This window comes from Dromiciops gliroides, chromosome 1 (genome assembly GCF_019393635.1).
Source record: "Dromiciops gliroides isolate mDroGli1 chromosome 1, mDroGli1.pri, whole genome shotgun sequence".
Classification (NCBI taxonomy): domain Eukaryota; kingdom Metazoa; phylum Chordata; class Mammalia; order Microbiotheria; family Microbiotheriidae; genus Dromiciops; species Dromiciops gliroides.
The window spans coordinates 612162473-612188233 of NC_057861.1; the positions used below are offsets into that span (position 1 = coordinate 612162473).

A 25761-nucleotide genomic window follows, 5' to 3' on the forward strand; every position below is an offset into this window, starting at 1 on the left:
TGTTCAGAGTGTAAATGTTGACTCAAAGACTTGAAGTAATAGAAAATTTAGTTACCGAAGACAATCTCCTCACATTTTCTTTTCTACTGGTCTCTCTCTCCTCTCTATATACCTGTTAATGATGCCTCAGTCTGGTGCAAGGTGAAAACTGCAAAAAAAAAAAAAAAAAAAGCATTTGCCTTTTAGAGAACTCTTTTGTGTGCTCCTGGCCAGTGATTTTTTTAAATCAGTTTAGGTGATTCCAGGTGTGGAAATCCCACCTCCGCTGCAGATAAGTGACTCCACAATTTAGTGCTTTAGACAGCTTTAGTTACCCGGGGGCACGGAAAACTTAAATGAATCAAACGTTGGTTACTAACTACAATGTATTCGAGGTCTTCCGGCCTCCCAGGCCAGCCACCTAGCCACTACAGCACATTGCACTTCCAATTTGAATACACGAGTTTTAAAAGGCAGATACACGTATACGTATATACCCATAAATATACTCAGATGTACAGTATAGGATAAACATATATAGATGTACAAGCAAACATGTGCATCCATTAATATCTATGGACACACGTGAAAGAAGCCACTTTATTATATCTAGTCCTCATGTAAAATAACTCACGTAGACCGACCTTTAAAGGGGTCTGTATCAACAACTGCTTTGAATTAAGGAAACGTCAGGTGTTGCTCAGATGCTTTAACTCCTAGGAGCAGGGTTTTTTCTAGGCTAAAATATGCAAACTATCCATCAGTTTTCATTTCCTCTTTCCCCCGAACGCCCATTCCCAAATCCGGTGGGTGTGGGAAGGATCCAAAGATGATATTTACACGCGCCTTCAGTTTAAGTACTTGAGTCCAGCAGACGCGACTCTATAACGGGGTTTTAACACTTCCCAAATCGCAGTAGAGAGGACCCTTTAATTGTCTACATTAGCAATTTGGGAGCCGGAGAGCGGTCCACCTGGGGAAATTGGCTGAGGAACGGAAGAAGACGTGTGTGGCGCTTAAAGCCCAAGCGAAGGCAGGAACTTTGGCTCGATTCCTCGTGCGTTCACCTTCCGCAGTTTCCTCCTCAGTTGTTGGGGAGTTGTGGAAACTCCCTCACCTGTCAGAACCCGGATTTGCTGAGGAAGGGAGCGCCGACACTCAGGGCTCTGCCGCCACTCCCCTGAAGTGCCGGCAGCAGAGAAGTGCTCAAGGTTTAGGCGGAGAGGCTAGCGCTCCCTCCTCCCCAAGCGACCCCCACCCGGACCCACTCCGTAACCAACAGACGCTGTTTGTTAGGGGTGCCTAGCTCGGGGCTAGAAGCTGCAGCGGAGTGTTCGTGGACGCTCCGCCTCCTCCTGCTCAGCCGCGAACAGCAGGAACCAGAAACCTTTCTCTCGGACCTTGCCTGCTGGCAGGGTGGCGGCCCCTTCTGCTTTAGGGGCTGGAATCTCCCTCGCCAATCAATCCTCCTCTCCTAGCCTCCTGCAGCCGCCGCCTCTGGCCAGTGCTTTTGGGGCCCCTGGGCAGCTCCACCCTAACTTTGCGCGTCAGTCGCGCCCTCTCCTACTGAGCGCAGCTCCCTAAGTCCACCTACTCCAGCGCATACAAGAAGCCTCATTCGAGTTTGGAGGAAGCCATCTCCAAAGTCCAGTTCAAGGAACCCTGCATCCGCCTAGCTTGTGCTTCTGAAGAACCACCCCTCTCGCCACCGCCCCCACCCCTCCCCTCGGGGAAGAATTGCCAACCAGAAAGAAACCCCTTAGAGCGGGCTAGCTCTTGGGACGCGTTTTAGAGGAAGAAGAGACCTCCCCTTTACTGCAACTAAACCCTTCCTGACCGAGGAGGAGAAAACACTTTGGGGGAGAGAATCAGGAGTGGGTCCTAAGTCTGGTCCCGACGCCCCGGGTGACCCATACTTAGAGGGCAGCGCGAAACCATGGCCGGCTGCTGCTGCCTGTCTGCGGAGGAGAAGGAGTCGCAGCGCATCAGTGCTGAAATCGAGCGGCAGCTGCGCCGGGACAAGAAGGATGCGCGCAGGGAGCTCAAACTGCTGCTGCTGGGTGAGTGCACTAAAAGGCGCCGTAATATACGCAAAAACATCCAACCGACCCGCTCCTCAGAGGATGCGCTGGGGAAAATACCAGCGCCCCACCCTGAGACTCATTTCTAGTAATCTAATGACTTCCAGATCTCTTATTTCGCACCTTTTTCATTTTTTCCGTCAGGCAGTTTGCAACCTTGGAGATTTAAGTTCCTCCCACGGTACTTTTTCTCCCTTCCTTTTCTGACCTTTTAGCAGCGAAAGGCTACCCTTCCATAAAATCTGGGCCAGGGACTTAACCACGGTCTTAACCCGCTGCTTTTCTTCTTTCCCTTTTGCTTTCCTCCTAAAACAATAAATCTTCCTTCCCCTCTTTCCTCACCTCCGTAGCTAAAAGCCTACGGGACTGGACCGTTGAGGTGCCCTTTACGTGAAGAATGTTGGTTGTACAGTACCAAAACTCACTCCATTTATGCGCTGAGACTGGTCTATTCCCACCTCCTCACTGTGTGATTTCCGCCCAACACTCAATCCTTTGCCTTATTGCCACTTTTCCAGCCCCCTGTGAAGCTAAGTCCTGACTGTCATTATTTCAAACACCCTCTGGGGTGGTTCCCACGCTCTATGTAAAGTTCTGGATTTGCTGCCAGAAAACCCTATAGCTTGCAGTGCCCCTCACCAGGGGTTAAAAAAAAAAGTGTTTAGATCATTTAGGGGCAGCTAGGTGGTGCAGTGGATAGAGCACAGGCCCTGGATTCAGGAGGACCAGAGTTCAAATCCAGCCTCAGACACTTGACACTTACTAGCTGTGTGACCCTGGGCAAGTCTCTTAACCCCCATTGCCCCCCCCACTAATAATAATAATAATAAATAAAACCGATTAAAAAAAGTGTGTGTGTGTGTGTGTGTGTGTGTGTGTGTGTGTGTTTTATATCGTAGCCTTGAATAGTATGTCTTAGGAGAAAAATTGGTGGTAGTAGGGCGAGAGGCACTGGAGATTAACTTTAAGGTTTGTTCTGTGCCTGTCTAAGGTTAATAATTATTGCTAACTGCTTAAGTACTCTTCATGTAAGTGACCAAACAAGGTTATGTTTAATTAAATTTTTAATATATTTATGTACCGTTTTACTTTAATGCCACTTTATTTGAGGGGCTTGGAGTAAGATCTACACTTGGGCTCTCATACTACCTCTTACACTAGCTATGTGATCCTGGGCAAATTATTTAATCTTTGTGCCTCTAAACAACTAACCCTCTAAAGAGGTTCTTAAGAACAGTCCACTCATTAGGGTTGATTTTTCACCTGTCAAGGGCACTTCCTTTTCCAAAACTATATTGAGGCTTCCAGTCTCTTCACGGTCTATGGTTACAGAGAGAAACAGTTTACTATCAATTTATGTATTATTACAAGTTTAATACATATTCTTAATTACCCAGAAACGGTCTCTCCAGTTTTTCATTTGTCATGCTGTCATAGGGCTATATGACAAAGGAAATGTTAAGAATCTCTTCTTTTAACCAATAAGTGAAAGACAATTTGTGTTAAAATCCTAAATCCTGTGGTATCCACAGGTAAGCCATAATATTCAAGGTGCCCATTCACCTTAGCCAACATTTAAGCTACAACTTTGTACAAGACAACTACCATGTTTTCCCCAAATCTTCTCTTCTTGGGATTAAACATTCCAAATCTTTCCTTTAAAGTCCCCATGCCCCACCCAGATTTTGATTTTTACACAAACTTCTATCTTGATATGCCTCTCCCATCTTCTAAAGTTGTGTTGGTTTTTTTTTAAAACTCAAGGTGCATTTTCGAACATTTGTGCCTATTAAATTTTATCTTATTTAGTTCAGCCCTATGTCCAATTTCTACTTAATAAAATCTGGCTTCTCTATCAACAGAGAGGGAGTGTTTAGATGTAGCAATGGGAAACAAGGAGTATTATGATTCCCCCACTACAACTGAAGAGTCATGGGGAATGTCTTGTTAGTACTAGAAAGAGTGGCCAGGAATGTGGTATCCAGAGAGAAAGGCAGTAAGGCAGTAAAATCTCAATGAGTGCCAAAAGATGGGAGAGGCTGGAAATGGTATAAGATAAAAAGTAGTTTGTAAATTATGGCATATACATTTCAGAAGGCACAGTGGAAGGGTGATCACATCTGAAATAGGACATGACAGAGACAAAGTTGAGTTAGATGGGAACGAAAGAGCCAATGGCTTGCTTGCATTTTCTGACTTTCCACATATATCTTATAGATACTTGGTGTTGGATACACTTAGAGAAGAGGTGCATTTAATACTCCAGTGGAGAAAACATCTTTGTAACTGATTTAGGTCCTGCAAATGTAGCCATGAGTTTTGGCCACAGTTTTGAATATACTAGCCCAGGAAAGGAAAATTATTCTTCCTATGATGTTTCCAGTAACATTTCCTTTCTGGGCCCTGATATCAATACCAGGCACCTAAAGGAGAGTAGGGAAAGAAAGATTACACTTGCTAACATTTTCTCCTATTACTCCTCCAATTTTATATAGCGTCTTTCTCTTCAACTAGTAATTGTGGCTGGAAGTTATCACAATAATGCTGATTTCATCTACTGTAAATCTGTATTATCTGATCTCAGTTGACCTATTGCTACTTCAGGAATTAAAGAATTGATGATATATTGATTCTTATATCTCATTCCCCACAGTAGTTTCATTTTCTTCCTACTTCATTTCCCTACCCATTAGAACAGATGGCCCAAGCTTGTCAGTTGAGGTCCCCGAAAGGAAAAAAATTCTCTCCATCCAAAATCCTCTTTTTCCCCAATTTTATTGTGACATTTCTTTCATTTTCTTTAATACCAGACTTCTAGAGAAAGCTTTCTGTGCTTGATGCCTCCTTCCACTTGAGTTTCTTTCCTTACCTTTCTGTTGAAATTGTGCTTAGGGGAACAGCTAGGTGGTGCCGTGGATAAAACACCAGCTCTGAATTCAGGAGGCCCTGAGTTCAAATGTGGCCTCAGACACTTGACACTTACTAGCTGTGTGACCCTGGGCAAGTCACTGAACCCCAGTTGCCTCACAAAAATAAAAAATAAATACAAATAAAAATAAGAAATTGTGCTTAGGTCATCAACAGTGGTGTACTGGTAGATGCTTAACAACCAGTACTCCACGGGAAAAAATGTAGACACAACACCTTTTTGTATTTAATCTGCATTTATAACTTTTTCTCCATTTTTTAAAGTCTATACTATCAACAAAGCAACAAACCAGTCCCAAACTTGTTGGGTTTGCTGATTTCCAGGTGTAAATGCTCGCACTAAAACTTTAACAATCTCCAATTTGAGCTGGCTCCAGCTCCACTGTCTAGCAATGACTTCTTTATTATCCAGTACAATGGAAATTTTTTTTACCCATTCACGAGAAGTGCCTGGATTTACTCTGCTCTCACCAAAATATTCATTTGGCAGCTTTTGGGGTCAGAATGTTAAGTAGTACAGTCCATGACTTTATTCTCTAATGTACATGATTTGGAACTGCCCCAGGACCCCAAGAATAATTTTTAAAAAATAAATTTTTCTTTTTCTTGTTATGAATTTTGCCAACATCTGCAAAGGACAGAAGAAAAAGGTCTGCATATGAAATCATAAAACCCCATCAAGTATAGGCATTTTTAAAAAAGTATATTTCATATTTATCATGTTAGTTCCAACGTTGCCCTGGTTGGTTTTGTCCCCTTCTGGATTTCCTTCTGCTTTTTTTCTGTTAATTCTTAACAAATGATCCATTGAAGGACACAGAAGGAAGGACAGAAAGAAGCACAGACTAGCAAGACAGCTTTGAAAGTTGTAGATTGTTTTTAAGTACATTCAAATTCAATTGACATGTAATAGAGATCTACAGTACCATGTATAATTATCTTTTTCTGTTCTACCACATATATAGAAATGCTTATGGGGATGGTGTTTAAGTTCAGAATAAAAGTAAATTTTTAAATGATTCATTGATACACTTTTTTTCTTTTCTTCCTTTTAAAAAATAAATCTGTAAATCTATCACCCCACATTCTCCTAGCCTCCTCAGTTGTGTTTGTGTGTGGGGGGTGCAAACCATAATACTCCTTGCTTCCCATTGCTACATCTAGACACTCCTTCTACCACCATGATTCAGCAACTTCTCTTTTGAGGTTCATGGAGTCCAAATTTGTCACCCAATCCAAATCGTGGTAGTAGCCATTTATCTACACAGATACCCAAAATATTCTCCCCCATCTTTTATAACAAATCAGATAGTCAAGCAAACATCTGAAGATCAATTTTCAAATCAAAATTTATTTTATTCTTAAATGTCCCAGAAAAGACATTAGGGGAAAAACAATTTCCTTCTTGCTATTCTTTTTATAATTGAAGAAGAGGCAGAGACACCCACTAAATGGCCATTCTGGTAATTCAATGTGGACAGGAACCTGGACTTTGGAGACTATTTTGTCTTGGATTGCCAGCTTTAGTAAGCCTGAATTTAGCCTTTGTGTAACAAAAAAATGCTAGATTTGGTTAAGATTGATAGTGGCCAAAAGTTTCTTCAGGGTCATTAAAATGTCCTATTGTCAGTCATGTTAAAGGTGAAGAAATTCAACAATTTGCTGGAGGTTAGATAGCTGACTGGTTCTACAGATAAGAACCAGAACCCATGTGTTGTGACTTTCCAGGCCAGTGCTCTTCCCAAAAATTTATCCACATTCTTTTAAAAATTACAGCAAGAGGAGTGTTTACTTACGATAATTGAAGCTAGGCAATAAAGATTGTTTTGCTGTAATGGATTTATAATGAGTAATTGCTAGAAATAATTTTCTTAAGTGGGAAGAACAGGAGATGAAAAGAAAATTCAGAGCAACCTCTCTTATTCATTAGCAAGTGAAAAAGATTTAAGATCTGATAGGGGGAACAAAAGCAAATATCTTTTGTATATACATCCCTTTCCTTCACCTCTTCATCCTCCTACCTCTTTTTTGTCTTCCTGGATTTAGCGTTTATCATTGATGAATTCCAGGTGCCAGTGTAATTGAGCAGGATCTTAAATGTCTTCCAAGGTGCATTTTTATACTGCTAGTGAGCTTGCTTTTTTTTTTTTTTTGGCAAAGGATGCAGCAATAAACTGAAACGCAACCCAGGAAAGTCAAGGAGACAATTCCAAGTGTCAGCTAAATATTACCTTGTAAAGGAGTGTAGCATTTTATTGTATAGCTATCATCTGAATATAGTAGCAGTTGCTACCAACACAGTCTTACTAAGAACTTAGTCTGTGACATGCCTTGGTCTTCTGCCCATACCTTAGCCAGCAAGTTCTTAGTTAAAAGCATCTTTTGTGGCACTGAGTATTTTGGAAGTTCAAATAGACGTTTCTTTGTAGGTGATTGGGATGTTTGAAGAGGAAGAGATAGAATTGCTACTTCTGGAGAAGATAAAAGGAAACCAGTTTTCATGTGATATTCTCTGTGTGTGTATGTGTGTGTCTTTGTCTGTCTGTCTGTCTCTCTCTCTCTTTCAGTCCCTCTTTATCTCTCTGTCTTGAAACAAAACTTTGTTTATCATCATTCCTGATAATGCACTTTTATCCTTACCTTTTTCTTCCTTCTTTTTTCTTCCTCCTCAGGTTCTTAAAGCTAAGATGTTGCTTACAGACCCCAATATCTCGTTGGTTTCCATTATAATGCTCTTTCAGATGTTACCCATAAATAATGGGAATTGGAGGTGGCCTTATCAGATAGGGACACAATGACTTAGGAGAGATTTGCTTGAGAGTTCAAGCTACCCCCCCCCCCCCCCCCCGCAAGGAAGAAAAGCTGGAAATAACATACTGAGTAAGGAGAAGATGCCAATTCTGGAAAGTAGCTAGCAAACACTTTGTGATAAAAACTTGGGGGTTTTATAGTACTGTAAGGTACTTGTGTTAGTACAGTGTTGGTATAGGAGAAAAAAATCGAATATATTTGGATGCAGTTTAGAGCAGGGGTTCTTAAGCTTTTTGGGTCTTGGACCCCTTTTTGCAGTCTGGTGAAGGAAGCCTATTTTCAGAATAATGTTTTAAATGCCTAACGTGGAAAAAAACCACAGGATTACAAAAGAGACCAATTATATTGAAATGCAATTACCAAAATATTGCCCTCAGGCTAAGTCCAGGTCTAGATTCAGGAAAGTAATAATCCTTTTATACTTTGCCTTTGGGATCATACCACATCTGGAAACTTAGGTTTAGTTCTTGGTGCCACATTTTAAATGGGATATGGATAGTCTAAGTCATGACATACAAATAATGTATTAAGGAGCTGGGGATATTTTAGTCTACAAAACTGAAGATTTTTGGGGTGGTATGAGGCAATTATTTGAATTCAGTTTTTTAAAGTGTGGGGTTTTTTTCCATATGGAAGGGCAAAAGAGAAGCTTGTTCTGCTAGGTTTCAAAGGGCATAACTAGGACTGATGGGTGGAAACTACAGAGAGGTCGATTTTTGGTTTAACATAAGTAAAACTTTGCTTCTCTGTATTGGAGCTGTCCAAAATATGCAAATATGTGCCTCAGGTAATAGTGAGTCTTTAAAAGCAGAAGTGATGCCCCCACACAAGGATATTGTAGATTTGGATTCATGATTTGGCTTGGACTAGTTGACCCCTGAGGTCCCTTAAGCCTCTGTAGTTCTCTGGTTCTATGCCAAATACAAAAGAATGATTAGTTTTACAAACAAGAAAAAAGACTTTTGAATTAAAGAAGCAAAGTGAATTACTTTTAGGAAGGTTGCTGATGAAATAGGGAGAGTCATTTTATAAGTGGTTTGAATTTTATTTCTGCAATTGAATACATTTTTCTCTGTCACTTTTAAGTGAAATAATTTGGAAGCAGTCCTCAATCATTGGCAAGCTTGGCTAGAGAAAACCAGGTTTGAGTGAAAAAAATGGTTGAATTTCTGTGATACTCTTTGTTTGGCCAGTTTATTCCTGTTAGGACTAAAGTATTAGCTGCATTGTGAAGTGCAAACCGTAAGGGAAGAAAACCAAAGGCAGACACTGGGAACAAAAAGTAAATCTGATAAGGAAATGTTTGGCATATAAGATTTAAGATAAAAATAGCAGAAACAACACATACAGAGTCCTGTTTTAGAGGAATGGGAAGAAAAATTGATTTTGGCTTTTTTGGTGCTAATGAATTACTTTCAGCACTTGCTAGGCACTATGATAGGTACTTGGGATAGAAAAAAAAGATATAATCCCTGCCCTCAAGGAGCTTGAATATGAGAGAATGAGAAGGAAAAAGCTGCTCGCTCGCTCGCTCGCTCTCTCTCTCTCTCTCTCTCTCTCTCTCTCTCTCTCTCTCTCTCTGTATGTATGTATCTTGGCTTATTAGATAGAATGCTGAGCTTCTTGTAGTAAGGTAGGATTCATATTCCTTGTCTCACTAGCTTTGTGACTCTGTGCAAGTCACTTAACCTCCATGTATCTCAGATAGTTCCCTAGGACTTATCTCCTTAATCATAGCCCAACTGCTTTGGTGGAAGGAGTTTTAAGACAAGGAGTTTCCAGTGCTGACAAAATCACAGACCTGTAAGTATTTAGGGGAAAAGATGCCCAACAGACTCTGTTGTGGGATGCTGGTAGGGGCAGATTTCTTGTACTTGATTATTCAGTCTTGTTCAATCCTTTGTGACCCCATTTGGGGTTTTCTTTGCAAAGCTATTGGAATGGTTTGCCATTTCCTTCTCCAGTTCATTTTACAGATGAGGAACTGAGGCAAACAGGGTTAAGTGACTTGCCCAGGGTCACACAGCTAATAAGCGTCTGAAGCCATATTTAAACTCAGGAAGATAAATCTTCCAGACTCCAAGGCCAGGACTATCCACTGTGCCATCTACCTGCCCTTGATAAAGCCACATTAATTAAAAGATAGTGGAGGTGGATTGAGACAATCAAGCCACCCCACTTAGTCTAGGATTCCATTGTTCAGTGAAAACACATCTAGATTGAACCAATCCATCTGAAATATGAACCAGTTGTGAACAAGTCTTGGTCTCACCACTAGGACTTTTGAATGTTTAAGGGGGTTGGTCCTGTGGGGTTTATATAAACTCAGTGAGTTAATTGGGAATTTGTGATTTGAGAGTATGACAGTGGGGAAAAAGAAGTAGGAAAATCAAGAACTAAGCCAAAAACCAGATGGATATCACAGGACTCATAGGCAAAAGACAAAAGAAAAAGTTGGACTGAACTGTGGAGGAGAGGGGAGAGATCGAGGAGGGCCATCATTTTTTTGGGGGGGGGGGTTGGGCAATGAGGGTTAAATGACTTGCCCAAGGTCACACAGCTAGTGTCAAGTGTCTCACACTTATCCACTGTGCCACCTAGCTGTCACCTAACTGCCCCCTAGGGCCATCATTTTTACAAGCATCTCAGAGCAAAGACTGGCGCTGAAACCCTCAGTTGTAACCACCTCCATAATATCTGAGGGAAATTCCAAGAAAAGGTCTGTTCTTTCTCCAGCTTTTCCTACCAATGACTATTAGCAGATGTTATTAGGTACAATTGCCTCAACTCTTAAAGAGGGGTTAAGTAGAGAAAAAAATGTAAATTCTAATTCAGGCATAAAATTACACCTCTGCCTAAATACTATGAATTCCTAACTGGGGGTTTTCAGCCATTGTCGTTGTACTAACTTTTCATTTGCTATCAGTTCCCTAAAGTAGCACAGGAGGAACTTATGTAAACCTGATGGGGCCAATGTTCTGCTCCTAAACTTATAATGAGCCGGTTATTTAGTGTGACTGATTACATCTCCAGAGACAAAGTGGGTAGGGAAGGGCAGTGAAAATTATTGTTGATCACCTGTACCCTCCCTCCCTAACAATCCAATAGTGTTATAAACGAAAGAAAAAATCATTCATTAGGTCTTTACAATGTTTCCAAGAAGAGTACTCGGCACAGGAGATAGACATCCTTTGAGAGATCCTATCCTCTTTTTTTTTTTTTCCACAGTGAAGAAACTAGTGAGCATGAGTGTGTACTCAACACTAATAAGAAATCTGCTTCCATTCTTGCCCCTCTTCTTTTCCTCCCCTCACACCCTATTCCCGGATTTTGCCCTTTCTGTCATTTTAATTCTCTACTTCATTATCCACTTTCTGAAGTTGATATTTCTTTTGTATAAAATTAATCTGGCTGTTATTCTCTCCACCTTCTTAAACCTTGTCATTGTTCCTGTTTCTTCATGATGATTACTTCTTTAATTTTATTATCTTTTTACTCCAAACCATTTCTATTTTGTTGTGTTTGAGTTTAACCGGCTTCAGTTCAGGCAAAAGTATGTGCTTCTCCTTCCTTTATGCTGGTATAGTCTTTTTCCCCTCACATCCTTATTATATGAAATAGTAAGCTCTACCTCCTTTCTCTACCTTTCTTCCCTAGTGTATTCCTTTTTCCTCACTTTTTTCTTCACATAAATTCATCAGAACTAAATGAAACAATCCAAAGACTCTCAATATTATTTAAATTCTTTGATACTTGAGGACATAAGGTCTCTTAGGGGACATTTCTTTTCCTTTAGACTAATCAATTTATTAATTAATTTAGCTGATCATCAATAAATTGATGGTCAGTGGTTTTTCTCTGTAATTAAAGACAAAACCATGGAGATCACTGAATGCTTAGAAACCTTTGGAAAAGGGGGTGTTCCTAACAGGTAAAAATCAACCCCAATTGGTGAAGAATTAATGAGGGATAGACTTTCAAATGAGAAGCTAGGCTAAAAGCCTTCAGCTCCTCCTGCTGAGAATGTGGCTTGATAATGAAATTCAGCCACCTTTAGCATTCTGGACAAAGGAATTCAACTCTACCCAGACCACTCTGGTTGGTTTTCTCCTTCATGATTTGGGTTACCCTAGACTCCAATAGAGGGGTGCAGGGCCATAGACTTGATGCTTTGGGGCTGGAATTTACCTTAGATTAGATTCTATTTACACTCTAAACAGAAGTAATGTCCTCTAGTTAGGTGAGGGCCTGCCTAAGATTGAAGAGCTTATTCCCAGAGGATTTGGGGCAATCTCATCCATCAGCAATGTCCTTCAGAGGCTGACTGACTGACTGACTGACTTACAGGGCTGGTCCCTGAATAAGGAAATAAAGAGGAAAAAAACTTGATTCTAATGTAAGAATTGGTTATTAATATGATAGAAAAATAATCACTTCTCTCAAGAGCTAGAAAGAATTTGAGAGATTGTTGATTCCAATCCCCTCATTTTGCAAATGGGGAAACTGAGGTTCAGAGAAGTTAAGTGATTTACCCAGTCACACACTTAATGAGTGTCCTGGGCAGGATTCAAACTCAAGTCTTCCCAACTACAAATCTAGGGTTCTAGAGCTAATATGCCATGCTAAATTGTTTAATAAATGAAGCAACTGAGGCTCATGGATAATAGTAAGTAACTATGGATCCCAGGATTTAGAATTAGAAAATACCTCATGGGACCATCTGGTCCAAAACCCTCTTTTTACAAATGAAAAAACTGAGACTTAGAAAGACTCAGCAACTTGGATCACAAAGCTAGTATTGAGACTGAGGTTCTCTTACTCTAAATTCAGTGCTTTCCCCACTGCCTCACCTCAACAGTAATGAGCATTAAGCATGAGATATTCTGGAGCCACTGTGGGTAAATGGGGGAAAACGGCATAGTCCCCACTCTCAGGAAGCTTAAAATGAAGAGATCAAACTCCCAGTGAAACTTGACAGTCTCTGGCCTACAACCTAAGTCACTTGCCTTAGAGCGCAGTGGTCTTTCTCTTGTTACATGAGCCTATCTCCACTGACCTAAAGCTAATTCTTTATGAAATGCCTATGATCTTCATAAGAAGGGTGGAACTAAAGATAGTTTGGATTAATGACTGAGGAGCCATCATTAGGCACACAGTGCATGTTTCTGCAAAGCCAAGTTACCTGATCAATATCAAGTCAGTTACCTGATCTATACATTTTTGTTCAACAGACTTGTCCTAATACTAGGAATTTAGTGTCTGTGTTAACAGTGTGATTACAAGAAAATTCAGAGTTGGAAAATAAAGGTGCATGAGACACACAGAGTCCAGACATTTACCACAAAGACAAACAGTAGTGTTGGGCTGAATCTAATAAGATGAAAGTTAAGTAAGCCCAAGCTATGGGCTTACAAAATCAACTTCAGAGGTACAAGATTGGGAGCCATGGCTAGATAGAAATTCATCTCAAAAACAGTCTGGGGGGGGGTTAAGGAACTTCAAGCTAAATATTAGTCAATAGGGGAATGTTCCTTTTTTTTTTTTTTGCGCGGGGCAATGGGGGTTAAGTGACTTGCCTAGGGTCACACAACTAGTAAGTGTCAAGTGTCTGAGGCCGGATTTGAACTCAGGTACTCCTGAATCCAGGGCTGCTCTATCCACTGTGCCACCTAGCCACCCCTCTTTTTTTTTTTTTCAGTGAATCTGTGATCTCATCAGTGTTATTACTGTCTCCAATCATGTCCCCTTTTGTAATTCTGTAGTCTGTCTGTCTTGTAAATCTTCCCATGGGGTCCACCATGTGGAGGATGTGATGTATAAGATGGCAACCAGAAAAGGTAATGTGATCTTAGACAACATTAAGAGGCATTGAGTTTGCCTGGATGAATCCACACCTGGAGTGTTGTTTTGAGTTGTTTTAGGGAGACAAGTGGGATATCATTAGGAGAAGGTTGAGCAGGATGGGGACTAGTATCTTGATCATGCCACCGGAGAATTGATTGAAGGAACTTGGGGAGTTTAGCTTGGAGAAGAGAAGCTTTAAGTGGGGGGAAGGGAACAGAGAGAAGGAAGGGAGTAAAAGGACCTCCATTTTTTTGGTGTTTTGAGGTCCTTCTTCATGTGGAAAAAAGATTAGATTTGTTCTTCTTCCCCAGAACAGAACTAAAGGCAATAGGTGGGAGCTGCAAAGAGATTTAGCCTTGACAAAAGGGGGAAACGTTCTAATTGGAATGATTACAGTGGGGGAACAGGTGGCTTCTGGGAGTAGTGGGTTCTCTTTGTAAATCTTCAGAGGTTATATGTATACTTGCTAGGTGTTGGGGATGCAGCTTTAACACCAGCATTCTCTTAGTTTATGTGTAGTGTTGGGATGAAATGAGGCACCTTTAAGTCATAGAAGAGGTTTATTTACCCTAACATTGCAAGAATTTGCAACAAGGATACAGTTGTACTTAGCTTCTCTGCAGATGGCCCTACCTTGTCTCCATCTGGAAATATGTCGGGTCATCAGGGTACTGTGACTTGTGTGGTCTTAGGCACCCCTCATATCTGAGAGGCCCAGACTCCATATGACTGGGAATTTTTATTACCCTAGATGACCAGTGAAGCCAGAGCCAGTCAGGTTCCAAAGGGCACCTTTGTCCTTGGCCTACCTCATGTAGGTTGGGAGAGGTGGGAAGGGAAAGGGTAGAAGCTAAGGACGGTCCAGCTCCCAGGGCAGTTTTGTCTTCTTTTGGGTAAACTCTTCCCATGTTGTGGGTGAGAGGGAAGAAGTTATATCCGAGAAATACTGGTCCTATCACACTGAGACTATAGAATAAATTTCCTTTTCAATTACAAGTTGGACTAGATGGCTTCTGAGGCAATAATATAATTACATACCTCTTTTATTGCCTGAGTATGTAACATGCATCGTTTCTTCAATATAGAGCTGGTAATATTTTTGTTCATGTTTGAAAATGTATTTTTGAAGGTCTGCTTAAATTTAATTTTGACTCTAATCAAATAACGTTTTTTTCCTTTAAAACTAACAAATTATTATTATTATTTTTTTGTGAGGCAATTGGGGTTAAGTGACTTGCCCAGGGTCACACAGCTAGTAAGTGTTAAGTGTCTGAGGCCGGATTTGAACTCAGGTACTCCTGATTCCAGGGCGGGTGCTCTATCTACTGCGCCACCTAGCTGCCCCCAAAACTTACAAATTGAAAAAAAACAACAACTGTGGAATATGGATGCAGATGAACCATACTATTTTTTCTCTTGTTTTTGGTGCTGTTGTTTTTGAGGTTTTCCCTTTTTGTTCTGATTCTTCTCTTATAACATGACTAATGCAGAAATATGTTTGATGTGATTATACATTTATAACCTATGTCAGATTACTTGTTGTCTTGGGGAGGGGGGAGGGGGGAGGGAGGGAGAAAAATTTGAAACTAGAAATATTATAAAAACAAATGTTGAAAACTACCTCTACATGTAACTGGAAAATAATAAAATACTTTTATAATTAAAACAAACAAACAAAAACCTTACAAATTGGCCATAACAGTCATGGACATTTCCAGAAACTTGTCTATATATTATATTAAAAGATCAAAGATTAGTTTGTGTAATGAAAGTCAGTGCTCAGTCAAACCAAAATACCCCATTTGGCATTTCTTAGATGATTAAATTTCAGTTCTCCAACTATGTATTTGCATCTTCAGAAGTAATTTATCATTTAGCAAATGGAGATGAGATTAGGTACTCTATATTATCTTTCAAAATTTACATAAAAGAATTCAATCCCATAAACTTTTTTTTAAAGAACCAAGTTTAAAAATGGCAAATGAGTAAGACACTGTTATGAAAGGCAAGTATTAAAATTATGTCAAACATAGACAAGTGTACTTTACAGAGGGAGAAAAAAATTGCTGTTTCCCCAGACTAATGACTTAAACTTATTAAAATCATGATTTTACTCAAATCTATTCTGTTTTAAAGTATCTTCTTGAGAGATTAATTCTTGTCATTACTTTCTCCCCCTCTACATTCTCTTACTAAATGATGATTATTAAGCCTGACATTCTTGGCAAGTGCCCTAATTTGTCATTTGATGCTCATTTTCTGATTTTGTCACTTTCCCCCTCTTTCTCCAAACTAGACTCATCCAGACAAGTGTCCATTCTTCCTGATGGTATCTTCCTAGTTGGATTAATTTAATACAAAGACAGCAGTAAATCTGACCCTATCTTTAGTGATGGAGCTTTAAAGAACTGAGCTGAGAGATTGAGCAGTTGTGATGCTAGCCAAGAGGAAAGGTTTTTGTTTTGTTTTGTTTTGTTTTGTACAAGTATTATTTTGGTAATTTTCAAAAATGAACCATTTTCTTGCAACTCTGAGTTCTAGTTCTAGTTTGTTTTCCCCTCATTTATCTTTAGGAATTTAAAAAATAAATGTGACATCTTGTTTCTCCTCCTCTCTGTGTTTCTGTGTCACTCCTATCCCATGCCAAATAAAGTAGTTCAACATTTTAAAGGTTTTACAACATATATTCTTCTTTTTGTATTTAGGGGTTCTCAGCATGATCTGTCTTTTAAAAACGTTATCTTGAACTATGAGAAAATAGTTAACAGCAATAAAACATCAAAGATGCTTTTAATAGTAGAAACTGTACTTTCTCCAGCAGAATCCTCCACACCCCCCTCAACGTAATTTCTGACCTTTGTTAACATCATAAATCCATTATAGAATTATAGTTTTAGTATGGGAAAGGATCTTATAGGTTATCTAGTCAAACCCATTTATTTTACATTGAGGTCTTGAAGAATGAAGTGACTCACCCAGGGTCACATAAGTATGACTTGCCTAAGGCAGATCATAACACAATCGTGGAGAAGTCCTTGAGACCAGACAAACTGTGACTTACCCAGAGTCAAACTGCTATTGAATATAGGAGGTAGGATTTAAATATGTCTTTCAGATTATGAGTCCAGTGACCTATCTACCATGCTGCCTCTTTTTGGGGGGATGGGGAGGTCTACCTTTTTTTGAGTTCTGATTCTTCTCCACTTTTTAATTTTAATTTTTTTATTTATTTATTTGGATGGGGCAGTGAGGGTTAAGTGACTTGCCCAGGGTCACACAACTAGTAAGTGTCAAGTGTCTGATGTCAAATTCGAACTCGGGTCCTTCTGAATCCAGGGCCAGTGCTTTATCCATTGCGCCACCTAGCTGCCCCAGGGGAGTCTATCTTGATGTATAAGCAGAGGGTTCTTCTTCTCTGCCCACCAGAGTTAGTAAATTAACCAGACATTGATGAATTGACCTGTCACTTCCTGGGGGAGCATATTGAAAGATTCTTAAGCATATTGAAATAAACTGATTTTTATCAGTAAGAAAACCCAAACCAGGAAAAGTTTTGAGTGCCTTACTTAGTGCTGTGATAGCGTTAAGTGTCTGGAGGGGGTGAATGGGGAGTTTAACAAGGTACATCTAGCTTGAGTCTGCTTTCTTTTGTCACGTGGGCACCTTTTTCTCTTTAGTGGTTGAAATGAAATCAGTGCTAGGTAGTCCTGCCTTACTCTCTCCTCTACCCCAAGTAGGAGTGTGATTTTTTTTTTCTTATACCCAGCATAGATTTTTTTTTTTAAAGCTGTTTTTGGTTGTACTTGGATTACATTGCAAGCCCCTATTTTTCCCCTTTGGGCTTTTTAGCATGCCTGACACTTTTCTACGACTATGCCATTTTAAAAAATCATCTTCATTTACCTACTCTTTCATCTTCTATACATATCTTTAAAATTCCTTAGTTGGTTGAGTTCTCTCTGCAGACAAGTCTGTCACTTTAGACAGCTTCCTTTTTCCTCCCTTTCTCATGATGTCATTTTAGAGATCATCTTATACCACCTGAGCCAATTCCTTATATAGAATTCTTTGAACATTTTGAAAGTCATCCTTCTGAAGTTAAGGAGTTATATTACATTATACTGGGTGGTCCATCCTTATCCATTATGTGCTGGAAGATGGTTACTGATTTCTAGGCTTCAGTTTCATTACCTGCAAAATGAGAGGACTATGTTAGATGATCAGCTTTTTTATACTCTAAAGTGAAGCATGTTACACCAGGAAACCTGCTGGCTTTGGAATCAGAGGTCTTGCATTCTAATTCAGCCTCTGCTACTTTCTACCTGTGTGACCTTGGGCAAATTACCCAACCTCTTGGTCCTCAGTTCCTCCTTTTTAAATGTGAGGGTTGTACTAGCTGTGTTAGAATAGGGTCCAGAATAGTAGCTCCGTTGCTTCTACCTTTTAAAAAGACAAAATTATCATTAACTTAATCCATCAGTCTCAGCTGTTCTGCTTTTGTTTTGTTTTGTTTTGTTTTGTTGGGGTTTTTTGGTTTTTGCAGGACAATGAGGGTTAAGTGACTTGCCCAGGGTCACACAGCTAGTAAGTGTCAAGTGTCTGAGGCCAGATTTGAACTCAGGTACTCCTGACTCCAGGGCCGGAGTCCACTGCGCCACCTAGCTGCCCTCAGCTTCTTAATAAATTTGCTTTCTACTATGCCTTCTTCACCCCCACCCCCATCTCTTCCATTCTTTCAAGGAACACTGTAGACTCCTTGAGAGAATAGAGAGCTATTCCATCAACCCTTTTATCTTTTCCTCTAGCTGAAGACCAGCCCTTATGTTGTATACAGTTATTAATTGCGAGCTAGGTGGTACAGTGGATGGAGTGCAGGGCCTGGAATTAGAAAGACTGATCTTCCTGAGGTCAAATCTGGCCTCTGACAGTGAACCTGGGCAAGTCACTTAATCCCATTTGCCTCAGTTCCTCATCTGTAAAATGAGCTGAAGAAGGAAATGGCAAACCACTCCAGTATCTCTGCCAAGAAAATCCCCAAATGGGATCATGAAGAATTGGACACAACTGAACAGTGACAAATTAATTGGCTCTAGAAAAAAACACAGACTCAACACAACCTAGCACAGATCACTAGAATATTGCCTCAACTTCCACACTTGCAAAAATGGAGGGCCTTCCTTCTATTCTTTTTATTAAGTCATGTTGCTAACTGTCATGGCAGACATATGTGGTCACTAGGGCTTCCTAAGCAAGGCTTTTCTCATTATGAGTTTTCTGTTTTTTATTGATTATCTGACACTATCTTCTCAAATTTATTCAGTCTTCAACTGGCAGATTCTTGCCAGTGCCCTTAGTGTAAGACATTGCTTTCTTAGAGGCCATGCTTCTTTCAATGACATTACTTTGTTTCAGTTGGTTTTTTTGTTTTTGTTTTTGTTTTTTTGCGGGGGCAATGGGAGTTAAGTGACTTGTCCAGGGTCACACAGCTAGTGTCAAGTGTCTGAGGCCGTATTTGAACTCAGGTACTCCTGAATCCAGGGCTGGTGCTTTATCTACTGCACCACTTAGCTGCCCCAGTTGTATTTTGATAAATCAAGTACCTGTGATTTCATATGTGTCCTATTCATATTCTCCTCAGCGATATGGAGTAGCTTAGCAGATGGCCTTCAAGAGATGTTGTAGCTCAACATTTTATATCCCTTTGGTCAGCTTGATGAGGACCCACTGCAGACCAGCTGGGCACATTCTTTGACAAAGGTCATTTAATTCATCACCACCAGATCTCTACCCAAAATCATTCCAGCATGTTGGGCTGAATGAGAGCTTGTGATAGACTGGAGTTTGCCTTTCCCAGGGTCTCTGCCATGCCATAATGAAGTATTATTTATTCTTTTTTTCTTTTCTTTTTTTTTTTTTTGGGGGGGGAGTCAACTGGGGTTAAGTGACTTGCCCAGGTTCACACAGCTAGTAAGTGTCAAGTGTCTGAGGTAGGATCCGAACTCAGGTCCTCCTGACTCCAGGGCTGGTGCTCTATACACTGCGCCACCTAGCTGTCCCGTGAAGTATTATTTATACAATACCTGCCTTTCAAAATGTAGACAGTTGCCAAGAATTCTGAAATTAACTCTTGTCCTCTTGCATGTATTTCTTGATGATGATTTAATGATTACTTCACTGTCTCTTAACTTCCCTTATGGTGGATGTTCAGATCTAAGTGATAATAGAAAATCAGACAGGTTTACTCTACCTGAATAGGCCAGGAGTAATTTATGCAGAGGTTGAGCATTTTAAAGTCAGATTTATTCTTTGATATTTATATATGGATTTTAATTAGTCTTATGTTAAAACAGATAATTATTTGGGATTAAATAGATCAGGATCAAGGAGTATGACAGACTGGGAAGTCCCTTGAGAGAAGTGATTATCTTTGCCCTTACTTTGTATCCCTAACACTTAACCCTGGAACATAATAGGCACTAAATAAATTTTTATTGATTTACTCTTCAGTGATCTACCTACATTTTCACAAGGTCTGTCTTCTCATAATGACCAACTGTTTGCAAAAACTACCTATTTTCTTCTACAGATTCAGACAGTGGAGTATGACTGAGGCAGTGCCAGATTTTAGCTAATATTCTACATCATACTGTCTGATGTTAGCCCTGAAGGACTGTTTATTATTCAGTGTAAACCTAAGCAGTGAAAAATAAATATGTAGAGTAGTGCTGTGGGGGCGCGGTGGGGTTATGATGGTGAAGAGGGCAAATCTCTCTTTCCTGGACCCCTCCTTCTGGTGGGTGGTACCATGTTTTCCCATTCACTCCCTTGACTCTTTCCCTCAGGAGTGACTTTTTGTCTTGTCACTCCCTAAGTACTGTACAACCTTCCCTCCACCACTACCCCCAAAACCAAACCAAACCCTGGTTTTCATTTCAAAGCTCTTGGGAGAGAATAGTGAGAAGAGAAAAATCACATCTTATACTAGTCACAGGCTTTTTCTCTCTCCCATTCCAAGCAAAAACTGCTGACTCAATAACTAGAAAGAGCTATGGCCATGTTTTTCTTTCTTTGCTCTTGAAAGGCACAAAATAATCAATGATTCTCCATTCTTTAGCTCGAGCCCCCACCTAGAATTTTGATTTTTTGTTTTTGTTTTTTGGTGAGGCAATGAGGGTTAAGTGACTTGCCCAGGGTCACACAACTAGTAAGTGTCAGGTGTCTGAGGCTGGATTTGAACGCAGGTCCTCCTGACTCCTGGGCTAGTGCTTTATCCACTGCGCCACCTAGCTGCGCCCCCTAGAATTTTTATACTGAAATTTTGACATATTTTCCCTCACTCTGTTCTTTCTCCTTCATTCCCTCCTCCTCCTCCTCCTCCTCCTCCTCCTTCTTCTCTCTCTCTCTCTCTCTCTCTCTCTCTCTCTCTCTCTCTCTCTCTCTCTCTCTTTTGCTACCTTCTCTATTATCTCCTCTCCCTTCATTATCTCAATTTTCTTTCCTCTCTCTTTTCTCCCAAATGTTCCAATCATACTGTTTTTCCTCTGCTGAATTTGAGTAATGACACACATTATCAGAAATGCAGTAGTTGGTCACATTTTTCTTTGAGAAGCTGACTTTAAAGCAAAAGGAAAATGAGAACCAAACTTGTTATGTTTGGGGGGGGCACACAAGCACATATTTCTCTCTCAAGAACAGAGGGTGGGAAAGACGATGCAATGTTCTCAACAGCCTGAGTGGTCCCAGCAACTCGGTTTTTGCTCCCAGTGACTCCTGAACAGCCCAGTCACATACAGCTTTCTCTTGGTGTCTCAGCATGTGATCCTTATGACTCCTGACCCTGGGCAGCTCCCAGAAAGGCACCTTTCTTCACCCTGTATGTTGGAGTGGTTGTTTTCCTGTTAATATTCTCCCTTTGGCTTGCTTGCTCCCTGTGATGCTTGCTCTTGATGCTGCATTTTACTCTTTCCCATTGAGAATGAAGGGCAGGGGGCAACTAGGAGGCACAGTGGATAGAGCACTGGCCCTGGATTCAGGAGGACCTGAGTTCAAATGTGACCGTAGACACTGGACACTAGCTGTGTGACCCTGGACAAGTCACTAAACCCCAATTCCCTCACAAAAAGAAAAAAAAAAAGAATGAAGGGCAGACTTGTCAGTTGAATCCATCTGAATCAGTGCAAGTATAAGACTGACTCTCTGAAGGGAGAGGAGCGGCAGATCGGGGGATTGCCTGAACAACAGGCATTCATTCCCAGTGTCTGAAAATCCTAAGTGGTTATATAAATAATGTAAGAGCATGCTGTAGTGGAAAGAACATGATCTTGAAGACAGATCAGTGATCGAATCTTGTCTCTGATATCTACTGGCAGCATGGCTGTGGACAAATCATTTTGCTTCTCTTCCCTCAATAATACTTTCACTATCTACCTCACAGGATTTTTAAGAGAAAAGTGTTTGGTAAACCTTAATTCAAGCACCATAAAAATGTGAATTATGACTGACTTTCTTGATAGACCTTGCCAGTCATTCCATAAACATTTATTAAGATCCTATTATGTTTCAGGCTCTGGTTAGAGATACAAAAATGAAAAAGGAAAACAATCCCTGCCCACAGGGAGTTTACAACCTAAAGGATATGACAACAAACAAAAGAAAGCTGGAGAGGGAGGGGAGAAAGGAATGTACCATCTCAGGGCATGGGGAGAAAGCTAGGCTGAAAATCAAGAGATAGATTACTTGAATACTCTCTTTAAATGGAAATTCTAGGAGCTCTGTTGTACCATCCAATCAGAGGGGTCTAGGGACAAGGTACTGATGAAATGTGAATACCAGGACTAGTGTGATCTTGAAAGATGATGAGGTTCCTGGGAGCATGATGGAGAAGAAATATGTCCATTCTGTACTGTATATGGGAGTGGGTGAGGATCTTCCGGCTTACAATTAAGTCCTTTGGAGCTAATGAGCAACTTGGTAACCTCAGAAATAGAATGCCAGAGCTGGAGTTAGGAAGGTCTGAGTTCAAATTCTGCTTCAGACACTTGCTGGCTGTGTGATTCTAAGCAATTCATTTCATTTCTGTTTGCTTCAGCTTACTCTTCAGTAAAAAATGGGAATAATAATAGGACTTGCCTCCAAGGGCTATTGTGAGGGGGGAAATGTGATATTTATAAAGTGTTTTGCAAACCTTAAAGCATTATATAAATGCTAAGTGTAATATTGGCATTGAAGTTTGCTGTTGAACTTGGACATGACATTACTCATATCATAGCCAAACAGGTCAGCCTTATGTCACTTCATTTTTTTATACCTGTTTTAATGGCCAGACAGTTAATTAGAACTGTTATGTAGGAATCTAAATCTTTCATTAAGATATTTAAAAGCCCAGTTCTGTCATGTTTTAATCTGGTAGTGATTTTTTGGCTTTGTTCATGTCTTGAAGTGGCCTGTATCTTAGTTTAAAACTGACATGGAAATGATTCATTGAAGACCATCTCCTATGTCAGTGTGTGCTGCTGGAGAGCACACTCAAGCAGATCAAAGCAAAGATCTTTGAAGTGCTGAAGTTGTAGTGAGGCTGAGCGATTAATCGGAAAGAGACCTATCCTATTAATCTAAGACAGGCATGATTGCCCCAGAGTTGGAATGAGAACGGGGAGGCCATGTTTCTGTCCTACATACTGTCCTCCTAAGAGGGGGTAATTCCTTTCCCCTGGAGCCAGGATTCCTGACCCCTTCTCCCCGACCAGTACTGACTGTCCAAATAGCCTTGGCCCCTCCCCCAAGAGTATCATCATCATCACAGCCCTTTTCTAAAGCGGGGTCTATTGCACCTAGGTGTGGCCATGGTGACTACAGAGGTGGAGGAAAGTAGTCATTTTATCCAAATGAGTTTCTTTTTTAACCTTAGGAATTATACCCTTTTTTATTCTGTCACCAGAAAAATGACTTTTATTGCATTTTATAGTCTGTAAATGCATTATTGCATTTGAACCCTGAGCCTGAATCACAGGACTAGCCCGAGTTAGGCCTGGCCAAGACAGCGCTCCTTCTCCCACTCATGAATACACAAGAACCAGAAGGATTAAGCTGTATATTCTCTGTTCCTCATTACTACTTTCATACCCTTCCTCAGTTGCCATCTCTCAGCAATTACCTCACCTCAAAAGTTCACCACATCCTATCCAGATCCTTGTTGCAGTAATTTGTGGGTCTTCAGTCATGGTCCTTTCTTACCAATAAGTTAATAACATAAGTATCTACTTTGAATTCTTTTCCACCCCAACCCCTGGCCACTCTAAGTCCTTTCGAGCTCTAAATCTGTGATCTTCACCACCTTTTTTTTTTTTTTTTTTTTGGCAGGGTGATGAGGGTTAAGTGACTTGCCCAGGGTCACACAGCTAGTAAGTATCTAGTGTCTGAGACCAAATTTGAACTCAGGTCCTCCTGAATCCAGGGCTGGTGCTTTATCCACTATGCCATCTAGCTGCCCCACAATAATTTTTTTTAGCCTCCTCAACTGCCATGGCTTCTGTTATTCATTATTCTACCTCAAGTATTTATCAATCAACAAGCATCTACTAAGCACCTACTCTATGATGCAGATTCTATCCTAGTTGCCAAAGATACAAAGAATGAAACAATCCCTACCAAAAAGGAACTTACATTTCAATAGGAATAGACAAGTACACTAATAAGCATATGCAGAATAAATACAAAGGGAATAAATACAAGAAAGTTAATGAGGGAGGGCACTGGAAGTTGATGGAGATGAGGAAAGACCATCTAGAAGGTGGTTCTTAAATTTTGGGTTGAAGAAAGAGAAGGATTCTATTAGGCAGAGGTGAGGAGTGAGTGCATTTCAGGTATGGAGAAACAGCCAGAGCAAAAGGTTCAGGGATAAAAGATTGTAGTGGGTGAGGAACAGAGAGGTCAGTTTGGCTGGGTTACCAAGGTTCAGGAAAAGGAATAGGGAGGCTAGAAAGATAGGTTGGGGCCAGGCCATGAAGGTCTTTAACAGTTAAATGGAAACATTTACATTTGATCCTAGAGGAAATAGAGAGAAATAATGTGGTTAGATCTGGTTCCAAGGAAAATTACTTGAGGTTGAATTGGAGTGAGGAGAGATGTTTAAGAGGGAAATCAGTTGGGATGGATACCTTTGCAATAGGCTAGGTGAACAGTGATGAACCAAGGTGGCAGCTGTGTGAGTAGAGAGAAAGGGTTGTTTGCAAGAGATATGATAGAAACAGTAATTTGGCACGTGTCTGTATATGGGGGGGGGGAGAGATAGAGATGGGGGAGGGAGAAAGAGAAGGGGGAGGGAGGAAGAGAGGAGAGAAGAAATATAGGATAATGTTGACATCATAAACCCTAAAGATTAGAAGAATGTTGACAGAAATAGAGAAACTTGGAAGAGGGGTGAATTTTCAGGGAGGAAAAGATAATCAATGAATTCTGGGTTTGGACGGTTTGATTGATTAGGGCTGGTGTTATTCATCTGCATAGAATTAATCAAATCATTCACAGGCAGTGGTTAATGTTACTTTATTTATTGTCACACAAAAAAAGGGCAGCTAGGTGAATAGAGCTCTGGGCCTGAAGTCAAGAAGACTCATCTTCCTAAGTTCAACTATGACCTCAGATACTTACTAGCTGTGTGACCCTGGGCAAGTCATTTAACCCTGTTTGCCTCAGTTCCCTGAGCTGGAGAAGGAAATGGCAAGCCACTCCAGTATCTTTGCCAAGAAAATTCCAAAAGAGGTTTACTACTGAATAACAACAAATAGTCACAAAGATCCTCTTCTCCTCTCTTCCACCCCAACAGAATTTACCTTATGTGTTGAAATCCTTATTATAGTATTGCTTTCTAGTTTCTAATAATATGTATGTAGCTTCACAAAAATACCTAATTTAAATTTAGAAAACTCAGTTTAAGATCACGGTAAACTTTAAGATAATCCATTATTCTAAAAAAAAAAAGATAATCCATTATTATTATTATTTTTTTTTTTGTGGGGCAGTGAGGGTTAAGTGACTTGCTCAGAGCTAGTAAGTGTCAAGTGTCTGAGGCCAAGTTTGAACTCAGGTCCTCCTGAATCCAGGGCCAGCTCTTTATCCA

The 25761-nt window shown here is 40.4% G+C and overlaps 1 protein-coding gene across 1 annotated transcript in view; it reads left to right on the forward strand.

The window, feature by feature from the left end:
• The first annotated feature begins 1416 nt into the window (after nt 1–1416).
• The window catches only part of LOC122734846 (guanine nucleotide-binding protein subunit alpha-14), a 279113-nt gene continuing 254768 nt past the window's right edge, over nt 1417–25761 (forward strand). The window contains exon 1 of the mRNA XM_043975957.1: nt 1417–2039. Coding sequence (XP_043831892.1) covers nt 1916–2039 — 124 coding nt within the window. The 5' untranslated portion in view covers nt 1417–1915. The remainder of the gene's footprint in view (nt 2040–25761) is intronic.